This window comes from Dendrobium catenatum, unplaced genomic scaffold, assembly GCF_001605985.2.
Source record: "Dendrobium catenatum unplaced genomic scaffold, ASM160598v2 fragScaff_scaffold_265, whole genome shotgun sequence".
Classification (NCBI taxonomy): domain Eukaryota; kingdom Viridiplantae; phylum Streptophyta; class Magnoliopsida; order Asparagales; family Orchidaceae; genus Dendrobium; species Dendrobium catenatum.
This window is the reverse complement of record NW_021318727.1, coordinates 274507-288954: the sequence shown is the minus strand read 5'-3', so window position 1 is coordinate 288954 and position 14448 is coordinate 274507. Positions and strand designations below refer to the sequence as shown.

General features: G+C 32.5%; 1 protein-coding gene across 3 annotated transcripts; it reads right to left on the bottom strand.

The window, feature by feature from the left end:
* Positions 1 to 1082: 1082 nt before the first annotated feature.
* LOC110095955 (proline-, glutamic acid- and leucine-rich protein 1-like) lies at positions 1083 to 13984 on the bottom strand. 3 transcript variants are annotated; one of them, XM_028693391.1, is made up of 14 exons: positions 13782 to 13984; positions 13111 to 13417; positions 12773 to 12889; positions 12610 to 12674; positions 12047 to 12152; positions 11882 to 11953; positions 11218 to 11277; positions 10954 to 11083; positions 10684 to 10877; positions 5922 to 6106; positions 5360 to 5487; positions 4835 to 5124; positions 2532 to 2769; positions 1083 to 1996 (listed from the first exon to the last, which is right to left on the bottom strand). In XM_028693391.1, the coding sequence occupies exons 2-14, from the start codon at positions 13372 to 13374 to the stop codon at positions 1224 to 1226; spliced, it is 2622 nt and encodes an 873-aa protein (XP_028549224.1). In that variant the 5' UTR covers positions 13375 to 13417; positions 13782 to 13984; the 3' UTR covers positions 1083 to 1223. The 3 variants fall into 3 exon arrangements, with proteins under 3 accessions (XP_028549224.1, XP_020677381.1, XP_028549225.1); XM_020821722.2 differs by having other exon boundaries at positions 13111 to 13404; positions 13782 to 13983; XM_028693392.1 differs by lacking the exon at positions 13782 to 13984 and having other exon boundaries at positions 12773 to 12885; positions 13111 to 13252.
* Between the last annotated feature and the right edge of the window lie 464 nt (positions 13985 to 14448).

Below are 14448 nucleotides of genomic sequence, written 5' to 3'. Positions count from 1 at the left end.
CACAAGGCAAGATATTAATTGTTAAAAGGTATAATTAATACCATAGAATTAGCTACCAAGAAACATTTGCTCTTGTTTCAAAAAATGAATACAATTCACATACCATTTTTTTAGCACTAATATCAGCTGGTCTATGTAATGTTATGAAGTAAAGAATGCCTTCTTATGTGGAGATGTTGAAAATCTACATAGATCTTTCACCATGATTCGATAGCTCATTCACGAAGAACAAGAAGTGCAATTTGAAAAAGGCCCTAAATGAACTTTTAGTAGTCCCCCAAGAGCATGATTTGGCATATTTACAGAAGCCATAATTAAAGAGAGTCATACCTCTTCCAAACACTCCACTAATAGTAAGATATCAATTTTTATTATATATGATGACAACATAATTACAATTGGTTCTTGTAATAAAGAATGGGAGACCCTCAGAAGAAAGCTTGCCAAAACAATTGAGATCAAAGAGTTGGACAAAAATTCTTCTTGGATATACATCAGTAGTTCAATCAGAACAAAAAAATATTTTTTCTCTTAACAAAAATATGTTGTGGATCTACAAGAAGAGATAAAAATAATTAATAGCAAATCTTGTAAAACCCTAACTGAATCAGGTCAAAAGTTAGATGCTAATGGATCATAAATACACATGATAATATAAATGATTAGTTGAAAAACTTATCTATCCTATTCATCTAAATATTGCTTTTGCAATAAGTCCCTTCAATCAAAACACTCACAAACCCAAAGGTATCATCCTCAAGCAACTTATCGAGTTCTCAACTGAAGAGAAGGAACATAAAGTGAGAATGGGATCATTATTAAAGCGCAAAGCCAAGCTGAACTACAAAAAAGTTAGCAAAGCTAACAAATGTTGGATTAATCAGAAGAGACCGTACCTGCAACTGAAGAGAAGGAATGAATCAAATGAAAAGTGAAGGTTGAGAAGAGGGAACATAAAGTGAGAATGGGATCATTATCCACATCTTGTTGAATTTTTAAAACAAAAAAAAAAGACCAAGAATTTTTGGTGTAAAATATTCGAATGTTCTATAACTAAAAAATAAACCTAATAGTCAGACTAGTTTTACTGATCAACAGAATTAAAATGAATAGATAATGGAGCAAAATATAATAAAAAATATATTTCGGTCAGGTACAGAATAAAAACCTATCTTCCCATTATGGCCATAAGCTCTACATTAACTTAAAAATTTTATAATGTTCTATTCAGAGTCAGGATCACCGTCCACAATATCTGGCAATGAATCCAAGGAAAAAGAGTCCGAATCATAAGATAACATTGCATCCTTTCCCTTGTACAAACTTCTAGGACTAGAATCTTCTTTAATCTTGCCAATTGAGAGGTCAGGAGCATTGCTGCCATGGTTGCTCATATTTACAGGTATGTTCACGAGACTCTCACTTTTCCATAGCGTCATCTCTGCAGCAAATACTGCAGAATTTCCTTGGCCAAAATCCATCTTATTGTGTGAAGCATTGTGGAAGCTAATCTCGTTTCTAGGCGTAGATTCTTCAGTTTTCTCTTTATCAATAGTAGTTTCACCACTGCCAAAGCCTTCCATCTCTACACCAACATTTTGTGAAAATTTGTCTTCATACTCTAAAACATGATGACTGACTTCTGAATTATTAGCCAAAGGTTTCTCCATAATATCTTCAGAATTGTGTTTATCATTCAGATTTCTGTTCTCTAATGAAGTTGGTCCCTCCTCATCAAACGAACCGCTGGATAGTTCTTCTTCATCCTCTTCATCAAGGAGTCCTAAATCACCTTTTGAGAAAGAAGGGAGGTTTGTTTTAGTACTATTGTTGAAGTTACCGCTTGCAAAACTCTGGTTGAATCCTTCACCAACTGATAGATTATTGGGAGGGGGATGGTCCTCAAGTGGCAGAGAACGAGGATGTATGAGAACTTCAAGAGCAAGAAGGGCATGTGCACAGAAGGTAGCTATCTTTGATCCAGTTTCCTGCCTTCCTGTAGTATAATTTCCACAGGAATCATTGGAATGAGAAAACAAAAGCATTTACAAGATTTTCTTGTGTGTTGAAAAACTAGCTTTTAACTTCGATGATGTGCTAATTGATGAACCTTAACGAGATAAAACAAAACAAGATCCGAGAACTGTAGTTGTTAGATTTGTTAAGATCTATATGTTTTTTACAAAATTCATTATATTAAATTATTCATTAGAGCAAATAGCGACAAACACTAAAACTCCAATATGACAGTATCGAGGCAATGAATATAGAAAATTTAGATGGAAGGTTTGGAGAAAGCAGGGTGAGCTAAATCGCAAGTTGAAATAATCATTTAAAAGGAAAAAAAAACACTAAAGTCCTCTTAAAGCACTACATCATACTCAAAATTACACCAAATATTGAACAAAGAGTTATAAAGGTCATTATCAATGATGGATCCAAAGGGCAATGTATAGTTAAATAATCAATTGAACTAGTAAAATTGATCATGCTACTTGAAAGTTTAAAAACCTAGTTGATGGCATTATTACCTCTTCGAAATAGATCAAGACCTTGGGATAAATATGGAGATCGAGTATGAGTTGGTGAAAGAAGAGATGCTAGCAGCACCTCCAAGGTTGCTAACTGATAATCAACAAAAGAGGATTCATGTTTCAATAAACACAACCTGTTTTCATTCGCCCAGCTTGAATCAAAAGCATTCGTAGCCACAATTATCACCAGAAAATCAACATCTGGACGCCAGCACTCAGATTTCAACGAACCACCCTGTTAAGTTTCATAAGTAGTGATTGAAACCAAAATACAAAAGACAGGAAAAGGATGCGGTAAGTTGATTTCAAATACCATAAGCAAAGTGATATATGAAAAAGTAAATCATATGGATCACTGGAATTTAAAAAAATTGGGGTGAAATGTAAAATGTTAAAAAATGAGGGCTAGGGCTGTCAATTCGTGTCGGCGGGTCGTGTTCGGGTCAGACCCGAATTTGACCAGGTTGTACCTAGCCCGACCCGGACACGACCCGAAACAAGTTTCGGGTCAACACGACCCGACACGGAAAATGTTTAATCGTCTTTTTCAATGTCAACTAAAACAGGAGCATTTCCTACTTCCACATTCTCAATGAATGGAGTACTTTCTACCACTATGTTAGAATCCTCCATCTGTTCAACAACAACATTATATAAACAACTATTCAATCATAAAGCACAAACTAATATTGTAATACATGGCTCCACCCTCCAACAACAATAATGTATAAAAAACTATGACAAATGTACAATAACATTAAATAGCATTTAAATGTTTAAGCTAAAAGCCCAAGGCTACAACCTATATAAGGACCACAGGTTACTCCATAGTCCACACAACCACACTCCCCAGGACCACAATAGCACAGCAAACGGCTACAGCTAAAAGCCTAAGATCAACTAAAAATCAGTCCACAGCCACAACCAAAAGAAATAACTTAAGTCTTAAACAAAGCTAAAAGCCTAAAATCAATTACATAACGACAACGACGACGAACAGATGATGAACATGAACAGAGTGACAAAGGGTGAAAGGGATTTCGGTTAAACTCAAATATTGTTAATAATGTAGTCAAACATAAACAAAATCTTGAAAATCAGTACAAAATAAAGGAAATAAGTGATAATCAACTCTAGGATTTGCTAATCGCGAAACCTTCACGGCATCACCTAGAGTTTCTGCTTGAGAAATGAGAAACTCATAATAAAGAAAAAAAAATCTTGCCATTTGCCAAGCAATAATCCTATCTAAACATTATATCCAAAAGATAAAAAGAAAATTCCGGTTCTCAGTATATAACGACATAGGGAGAAAACGAGACTTCAAGGGGAGAAGGAGACTTAAAATCAGAATTCATCACCTGCGATTCTTGCGAAATCGATCAAACAACAACCGCTAAATCACGGAGAAGGAAGAGGAAACTCAGGAAAGGCGGAAAATTAGGGCAATTGGGCAAGGGCCACCACTCTCCAGCATGCAGCTAACTCATAGTCTCAAAGTTTCGAACCGAAATGACGGAATTGCTGAAATCTAAATGGGATAAGTAATTATTTAAGCCTTGATTCAATGACGCCTTGAGTCCATAACCCGCGGTTCCGTGTGTAGCGGCGAACTCGAGCAGTCGAGCAACCGAGTCAAATTAATACGGGTTGACATCAGGTCATCCTCATGTTTCTGGGTTGACCCGAACACGACACAATAAAAAATGGGTCATTTTCTCTGACCCGAACACGACTCGTTCGCTACCCGGGTTGACCCGAACACGGATTTTTCCGTGTCATTTCCGAGTCGTGTTTCGGGTCGTGTCGAATATTGACAGACCTGATGAGGGCCTAGAAAGTGGGTAATGAACTTTTTAAATTTTGTTATATAACACAAACACGTATCATATAATGCAGAAAAAAAAATGTGGGCATAGTTCTACTTTAAGCCCATTAAGACAACAAAAGATAGATGTTTTTCAGATATGAAAAGCTGAAACTCATATACCTTTGGAATGTATCATTGAACATTTCTTGCTTGAACCAATTTTAAATTCAGAAAGAAGTTCCAATTTTCCTTAAAATTTCTTATATATAAGTAAAATAATTAGCCGAAACCATTTGCATATGTCATGACCATTCCTAAACATCCGTTATGTGATGAAAGATTTGCTGTCCATCCTAATGAAATGCAAAGCTGGAATCAGCTAACACTTAAAATTGTCAAAGTTAAACAGCAAAGATTTTCAACACAACTAAGGTCAGAGAGATGCTTATAACTTTATTTTTAAAAAGAAATTTCGCCACTACATTCGTACCATTGTAAGAAGAGCTTCCAATGCTTTTAGTGCAGCAATCTTCACAGAAAGAGGAGCTTGTGATTTCTTGCTGCAAGTCTTAACGCTTAAATCAACACCATTGGAATGTTCCACTGGAATTACTGAGGCATCACGTTTCCTCTTCTTGTGGTAATTTTGTCGAAATGTCCCACCAACTAAGATAGATGATTGCATATTGGAAAGCATTGCACTACTCCCAAGCTCAAGGTTATCAGTAAGGTCAGCAAAAGCATTATTAATTACTTCTTGAGCAAGGTAAAGAGACATTCCTGATCAAGGTCAAAGTTCAAGAGTTAATCATAATCATTTATTTATAAAAGTAGATAGCATTTTTTATAACAATCTAATTAAGGATTACCCGTTCCTTAAGAAATAATAGAAACCAGTCACTTATAAAGATAGCTAAATAGTTAGCATTTCGTCCTTGAATGTTTTTTTAACTAAGAACAATATTAAAGATTGGAAACTGAGAATCACATTGGAAAACAAATGAGGTAAGCATACCAACACCCATTGAGATCAGTAGCATCTGCACTATAGAGTATACTTTTCTTCTTATTGACGGCATCCTAGCTCTCCTGAAATATTCAGTGAGGAGCCGCACAACATTGGCACCATGTGGCAAGAGTTGGCTGCAGCCATAGATTGCATTTTTAAGTGAGAGCAATTTTATAAAGTAAACTTCATGCAGGATTGTAGTTCAAGGCAGAATTAACTACATCAGAACAAATGTCTGGAAATCATCAAAGCCTATTCAAAAAAATAATAATAAGATAACTTCATTCACTAATGGCACAACATAATCTTACTTTCGGTAAAGAAAAAAAGGCCATTAATATTTCCACAGAGTATAACTACACTGCATAAACACAAACTCTACCAATATTAATAAAAATTTGAGGAAAATGAAATAGTGGGTTTAAAAGAAAAACTGATATTCAAGTGGCTAAAATGTGCATTACATTGCTACTGCTACACCTAATCAGAAAGGGGAAAAAAATCACTTAAAAACAAGATTACCCATGTGAGTTGAAAGAACTAATCAAAAGATACATAAAACTCTTACCTTCGTAAACCTTTAATAATAGCAATAAGAAAATCCAAGCAACCAAGATGAAGGGCTGGAAGCACTGCACAAAGAAGTTCCTGATGCGTGGAAGTGATCAAAGGAAACAAAGTTCCATGAAAAGAACCATCCACTTGAAGCACTCTCCTAACTGTAGCTATCAAAGGGCGCACAGGAATGGACACCTATAAAAAGGAGGCGTTAAAAATCTGATGTAATAAAATGTTAAGAAATTAACACAAATAATCTAACAAAATTTGAGAAAAATGTCAAAGCAAGCAATTTCTATGGAACCATTTTAATCTCAATTATTTAATATGTTAAATTTAATCACTTGATCAGTCAATGATCCAAAATAGTTCATTTACAGGATTATTTGGATAAAAGTTGATAAATTTAAGGAGGAATTTTGGATTAGATTTAAAGAGTTAAGAGTCTAAATTGAACATATTAGCTAGTCTGGGACTAAAACACCCCTAAACTAGTACAAGATCAAATTTGACTTTTTTTTCAATAAAATATATTAAAATACTCAAGTATATTCATAAATGTCAAAGAATGTATCTACCCTCCTATGAATATTTTGATGTATAAATTTCAAATATCATATCAAAACAATCCATTTTGCTAAATAAATTTACGCTAGTGTGTTTAAAAAAATTTAGAATTACTTGATCATGAATAGGATACATTAAAATATAGGTACAAGCACACACATATTCACTAGGCACACAATTATGCGTGCATACACAGATATATCATCTCAAATGCAAGATCAAAGCAGCTAATTCCATTTAAAACCATTAAAATTAGTGGAATGAGGTTTCTATAATTTTTCAAAATCATTTAATCTTTAATTGAATACATCAAAATTTTTACAATAAATGAATTTGATTAACTGATAAAATATATGTGATATCAAAGTGTCAAGATTATAAAGAGGCTTAGAATCAAATGCATCTTCAATACTTGATATATCTAGAATGTATTGAAAAATTTTAATTTGGTTAAACAAGGGTAAAATAAAATTTCTAATAGGATTTCTATTTGTTTTACAACCATTCTTGTGTTTATCATATGCTGCAGTAATCGTTGAATCATCATAAAATTTAATGAAACTTGATCCAAGTGAATCTTAATTAGTGTGATCTTGAGTAATGAAGATAACATAAAGTAATGGATGAAATTGGGAGAATAGTCATTCGCTTCCTAGAAGTAGAAAAATCTTCTCCTCCTTTTAAAATTTCAATGTCGACCTCAAAATATATGATTAAAATCATTCATTATCTTTAACATCATAAAGGCAAGTGGCACATGTGATTTCAAGAACTTTTAAGATCCTTCATTCATCAATTGGATGCACTAAAATTTTCTCAATAGCAGACTCTAATTCATAAGAAGATTATTGTGATTTTAAAACAAAAAAACCTTCAAACGAGGCGAAATTAATCCATGACTTGTTGATGAAATTTATGGTGCATTTGAATTTTTATTTTTGAAATAGTGAAATACACAAGTAAATAATATTGTTGTCAGGTATCAAATCCTGAATGAGAAAAGTGAATGATTGCGTGAGATTGTCGACAGCCTGCATAAAATTTGTCAAATAATAATAGCATGAATCATTTAATACATTGTATTAATATTAGAGCTTTCCTTGAAAGCGATGTGGTGGATGGCCTTAATACAACAAGAAGTGTGCAACGGCCGCTGCACCAATGCTCAGGTGCAGTATTCAATAAGCAAAGGTTCCCACATCATGGATGGATATGGGCTAAGAAGCTAGTTCATAAAAGTAAAATTAGCATATGAACATGCAATATATACTCACTTAAAGTCAATTTAATGAAATTAATAGATATTATGATTCATAGGAAGATAAATATTATATGCATTCAAAAAACAAAATGGGTTGGAAAGAAGCCTAAGGAGCTTTATAATTTAGAATTTAACATATGATATTTAGGTAGGACACATATTAGAAATTGTGCATGTGTGATTATAAATAAGAGTTTGAAGGATAATATTGTAGAAATTAATAAAATTAGATATAAAATTATAGTTTTAAAGATTGCACTACTAATATTATTAATATTATAGGTGTTTATGTTACTCTAGTAGATTTGAAGATGTATTGAAGGGGATTTAAATGAACATTTGGTAGAGTGGTATAATATTTTAAAAATATTTATGATGACTATGAGTTTGAGCGATAAATAAAGGTGGTAGGACTATATTAGATTTTACTCTAATTTATAATTTTGTAATTTCTAGAAATTTATTTAAAAGGAAGAAAGGAGCATCTCATCACTTATGAGAATTGATATAGTAAAATTGAGATTGATTATTTTCTTATAATAAAAGAAAATCATTTAGATTGCAAAGATTACAAAGTTATTTATAGTAAAATTTAGTTTTAAACTTTAATATGAAGAGGCAAAAAATGAAAAATAAAATAAAAATATTATCCTAAGATTAGAAGAGAGCATTTAAAAAATGCTAATAAAAATAGTTTTTAAAATTCATCATCTCAAGATTTTAATTGTGCATGAGAAAATTAATGTTATATGAAAAAAATAATAAATGATATTATGAATATTGTAAAGTATATGTTTGGAGTATCAAAAGAAAAAGCTCCAAATAACAAAATAATTAATAGTAAAATTAAAATGTGCAAAAAAAAAAAGAAAAAATAAGAAGCTTTTTTATAAAATTTAGTTTAGATGTAAAAACTTAGAAAATTGTGAAAGATATAGAAGAGCTTATAAGGAATCTAAGAAATAATATGTGATGTAAATAATTTAGCTTTTAATGATTTATATACTAGACTAAATACTAAGGATAAAAGATGTAAAGTTAGCCAAGCAAAGAGATAAAAGAAGTAAGAATTTAGTTCAAGTGAAATGAATTAAAGATGAATATCAAAAAGTACTTTTATTAAAAAAAATATTCAACATAGGTGGATGGGATGTTTTAATAAACTTTCAATGAAAATTATGAAAATATAATTAACTTTAGTGAACTTAGCACCTTAAATAAAAAATAGAGATTAACTTTGTTATCATCGCATTAATAAAATCAAAGTTAGAGAGGATTTAAAGAGAATGAAGTGTGAAAAAATAATTGGATAGGATGATAATCTCATTGCGATATGTAAAATATTTAAGAGATGAAAGAATTTCTTGGCTTATTAATTTTTTTCAATATTATTTTAAAGACTTAAAAAATATCAGATGAGTGGAGGAGTGTGTTGATTCTTATTTTTAAGAATAAAGGTGATGTACAAATGTTTGTGAATTATAGAGGATAAATTAATGTGTCATATATTAAAACTATGGGAGAGAGTAATTGAGCATAGGATATGACATGATACTAATGTTTCTCAAAATTAATTTGGATTCATTTTGGGCAAGTCTAGTATGGAAGTTATACATTTATTAAAATGTGTGATGGAGAAGTATAGAAAGAATAAGAAGGTTCTACATATAATATTTATTAATTCAGAGAAATCATAGGATAAAGTTCGAAGAGAAATGCTTTGGAGAATTCTAGAAGAAAATGAGTTAAAATATTTATATTCAAGTCATTAAGGATGTATATGTAGGAGTTATTACTTGTGTTCAAATACAAGGTGGTTTGACGAAGCATTTTTCTATTTCAGTTAAATTACATCAAAGATCAATTTTAAGCATGTATCTTTTTGGTTAGACATGGATGTTCTTACAAGACATTTGGAAGAGGATGTACCCTAGTGTATGATTTTTGTTGATTATATTCTTCTTGTTGATAAGACTAGAGAGGGTATTGAAGGAAAACTTGAACTTATGGAGATCAACCTTAGAGTTTAAGGATTTTTATTTGAGTAGATCTAAAATTGAATACATGGAGTGTAATTTTAATAGTAATAGATATAGTGGCAGCTTCGGGTAATTAAGTCATTAAAAAGAGTACGATTCTACATATCTTAGGTCTATTGTATAAAGTGATGATGAAATAGATTGGTATATTATTAGTAGAATTTAAGATGGATGGTTGAAGTGGAGAGATGCATCGAGCTTGTTGTGTGATAGAAAAATGCTACTCAAACTTGAGGGGAAATTTTATAAGATGATGTTGAGACATGCAATGCCTATTGGTGCATAATATTGATCATTAAAAGAGAAGCATAATTAAATTAAGTGATGCAAAAATGAGGATACTCAAGTGGTTGATCAGCTTTACACTTAGAGACATAATATGAAATAAGTATATACATGAAAATATTGGAGTAGCTTTAGTGGCAGATAAGATATAGAGAGAGTCGTCTTAGATGGTTTGGTTACATAAAACATTAGCCTTCTGATGACCTGATTAGAAGAGTGTATGTATTAGTTATGGCATATGTTAAGAAAAGTATATTTTGACCTAAAAAGGCTTGATTAGAAAGTATTAGAAATAACATTTTCATCATATTTCAATGAGAATTTGACTCTTAATAGAACATATTGGAGAAAAATGATTCATGTAGCCGACCACAAATAATGGGTTGTTGTTGTCATGAAATACACAAGTAAAACCTTGAATTTTAACAGGGGTTTCAAATTATCATACTTTTAATTTAAGTGTTTGATGAATGATTAAATTACTCCAAAAAATAGGTGAAGCTCAATTCATAAGTAACTTTCACTTTTTTGATCATATAAGGAGAACATCGACTCTTTAATCTCTTCTCACACAGCCAAATGAGTCAAGCGATGAAAGATAGATTAAATTCATGACATACCGGAAAAGGATAAGGATTAGTGAGCATAACACAGCAAGAATGCATTAGAGTAGTCACTCTGGGAACTAGTAATTCACTTAGTCTTCTGGTTGCTGGTTCAAATGCTTCTCCTGGCAATGTTTGGCCTCCCAAAGGGGGTGGGGGATCCTTGCCTGGAGGAACTATCATTCTCATTACCTCAGAACTTTTCTTTTCTAGAAAATAAGAGAATATATGTTACTTAAGATGTAAAGACCGATAATAGATTCAATAAAGGTGGGGAATTTGCACCTTCTTCAAGTCCCTGGAAAGCATCAGTGAGAATTGAATTTATGGCTATAAGAATCTTCTCAATAATCAAACAGAAGCTTTCTTCATCTCCTTTCACCTTAGGAAGTATTGCTAAGCCAAGGGAAAATTTCTGAGAAAACGGTCACAAAATATTCATAAATGAGAACTAACACATAAAAATCGCAATGAAAATGCAAGCCAATTGGCTATCAATGATAACAATTCTGATAATTTATCTTGTAATTGTTAAAAACTTGTCATCACCTTGGACGTATTTAAGTCACATTTTGCTGCCATGATCTTTGAAGTAAGAACAGCTTCAACCTGACATAAAATTAAGATCTCATAGAACATTATTGGCATTGCATAAAGACACATAAAAGAAAGGATGGCAATTATAAAATTCTTCTGAAAACTGCAGATTTTGCATAGGATAGAACAGATTATAAGAAGAAAGGTCTGCATAAAAACCGTTCACTTTAATCATAAATTATAAAATTTCAGAATAGGCAATAATTTCAATAAACTTTTTCAACGCACCCGTCTCTTATTCTAATGATAGTGATTAGCAGAACATTAACATTGTTATCAGTTCTTCTTTAGCATCATCATAACCACCCTTTTCTAACTCGTTTATCTACTATGACAGCTTTTGACCTAAAATTAATCAATTATTCATAGTGCATGACATATTGGACAGTTTTCTTTTAACTTGCTAGTTTCCCATTTTCACAAGGTAGATTGAGAGCATATTAAAACAAGTTTAATTACTTCAATATAAAAAATTTAGATGTGATTGCCAAAAACTAAATATCAGTAGTGTGGATCATAATGCCATGACATTCAGCCTCTATATATATATATATATATAAGAAATGATGGTCAGCACACTGAAAAATCACAAGAGAGCACAAGTGTTTTTGCTTACAGTGTCATAGTGCTGACGTATAGATGATGGAAAGAAAGACATAAGCGTGCATAGCAATTTTACAGCAACATCCTGGACAAACATGTAATAAATGTGAAAAGAATCAATAATCTACAAAAGGTAATGATACAAAATATGAAAAAAAAATTATTTGAGGAACCTAACCCACAAAGTTTCTCCAACATCCTCATTTAAAATCTGCATAACTGGCTGGATAACTTTTCTAGCAAGCAATGTTCCATCTTTTTTAAGATATGGAAAGCAGGCCAACCTGATGACAATAGGAAGACGTCAATAAATTAAAATATGCTACTCAAAATTGAGTTTTCATCCTCAAAGTACTTAGAAGAGCATAGGTTGCATTTGCCATACATGTAATAAAAGTAAATTAAAACTGCGGGAACTAGACATGCTCTAAATCTAACTTCTTAATTTCTTGAACTTAAGCAAATCTTTTTCAAAGATCACAAGAAAAGTTTAACCAAAAAATTGTAATAGTTAAATAATCACCTTGGAAATTGCGCTTACTTGAAATACACTAGAAAAGAAAATCAACTGTCTTTAAATAACATATATTTCTTTTTGCATATATATAATTTTCAAAAAAAAAAAAGTTATACCCTTTCAAAATCTATGATTTATCACAATTAATGAACAATATTGATATTATTTTTAAAATAATCAATTTATGTATCCGCAAGAAAAATGAGAAGTGATTGTCAACTAACCTCGTAAAAAGATCAGCCAATGAAGCACAGCAAGCAACTTTGATAAAATGGGTGGCGGTTGGAGACTGTTTGAATCAACGGAAAGGAATGAAACTACATAATAATATCCACAAATGCTAATAACTAATAAATGATAGCTCATAAAACTATTTTTGTAGAATACCTGAAAGTTTTCAATAAGTTTTTGAAACCAAATAGCGTATGATGACTGGAAACGATCAGAGCAGCATTCTTCGCTCGTTACCCCTAGCAAACAAATTCCGGCCCAACACTTGTCTGGCTAGATCATTAAATGCAAACTACGGAGTAAAAAATATATGGTATTTCACCAAAAGTACAAATTTGAACAGCCAAAACTGTATCTTTCCTAATTCAAACAATGCCACTGGAAGTAAGAAAAAATCTGGCAAACCAAATTAAAAAAGAAGAAGAAGAAGAAGAAGAAGAGGAAAGTAATTGCGATGAAATTTTTTAGGAGAAAAAGACAATACGAGAAACTACCGCGCTATTCGAGGCGAGTGAAAGGACGCGTTCAACCCAACCATCAACGGCGGACCTCCATGCCTCAACAAGCTTACGTTCAGCGATGTCCGAGTGGCGCTCGGATAGCAGTCCATGGGTTCGCATGTGGGACAGCACAGCGGTGAGCTCTGTGGGACGAAATGGCCGCTTCTCATCGGGGAGGCGATCACGCAGCACCGAACGTAGCATAGGTGGTTTCAGGCGACAGTCATCCATGCCGCTAACGAACTCCGCCGCCGCCATCAACAGTTCTACTTGTCCTTCTCTCTTCTCCTAATAATACAGTCTTTTGGATTATGGTCGGGAGCTTTAGGGGCTGTTTGGTATCGGATTTGCAGCAGGATTTAGTCCTGCCGAACCGTTTTCGAGCACGCAGTAAATCCAATCCCTTGTAAATCCCGGATTAATGGGTTAACATCGTAAATCCGGGATTTACTTAATCCCGTCGTTCGCCGGATTTAGGGGCTGTTTGGCAACAGCATTTGAGCAGGGTTTAGCGTAAATCCTGCCAAACAGGATTTCGACTCGGCATAGATCTCACGGCCGAATAAATCCGCTGTTACCCCTTTTTCAGTAAATCCCGGATTTAGGAGTTCGGCGGATTTATGGGAGTTGGCCGAAGAAGCGCGCGAAAGGGAGAAAATGGTTACCTACGCAACGGCGAGCTCCCTCCGTCGTCTTCTTTACTTCCCGATCCAGCAGAAGAACAGCGAGCTGTCGTGACTTCTGATCCGGCAGGAAGATACGTCGTCGAAGGAGGCGAAAAAGTTTTTAAGCGGCTCGTTCAAACTCTTACCTCGAAGCGCAGTCGAAATCGAACTGCTAGAGAAGGGAAAAGCAAACCTAGGCCTTCTGCTAATGCCAGACAGCGTAAAAATTCTTGAAATCGGCGGGCATTCCATAGTAATTAATTAATATAATTTAACTGGTTTAGTTAAAATTAATTAAAAATATATTCTAATTAATGCATAATTAGTAGTATAATTATTACTTAAAATTAATATAATTAGTTCAATTAATATAATTTGAAATATAAATAACTAATTATATAATTAATATTATAAATAATAATTAAATAATAAGATGACTCTGGTTGATTTTCTATCGATTTTTCACAATATACTTTTCATATATGAGTAGTTGAATAATTAAGTGTCTAATAAAATAACTAAAAGTACAATTAATCATTTCGAAAATTAAATAACAATTAAATAATTAATGAATTTTTAATTAGGTATATTGATTAAAAGATTATAATGATATCACTTATCATTACAATTTATTGATGCTAATCAAAATGAAAATTAATAATTTAAT

What these genes read in the sequence shown, in the direction of transcription:
- LOC110095955 (XM_028693391.1), bottom strand. Translation starts at nt 13,374, where the DNA reads ATGGCGGCGGCGGAGTTCGTTAGCGGCATGGATGACTGTCGCCTGAAA. An exon ending in CACTCGCCTCGAATAGCGCG is followed by an intron (nt 12,890 to 13,110) that starts GTAGTTTCTCGT and finishes TTAATGATCTAG; the next exon opens with CCAGACAAGTGTTGGGCCGG. An exon ending in AACTTATTGAAAACTTTCAG is followed by an intron (nt 12,675 to 12,772) that starts GTATTCTACAAA and finishes TGATTCAAACAG; the next exon opens with TCTCCAACCGCCACCCATTT.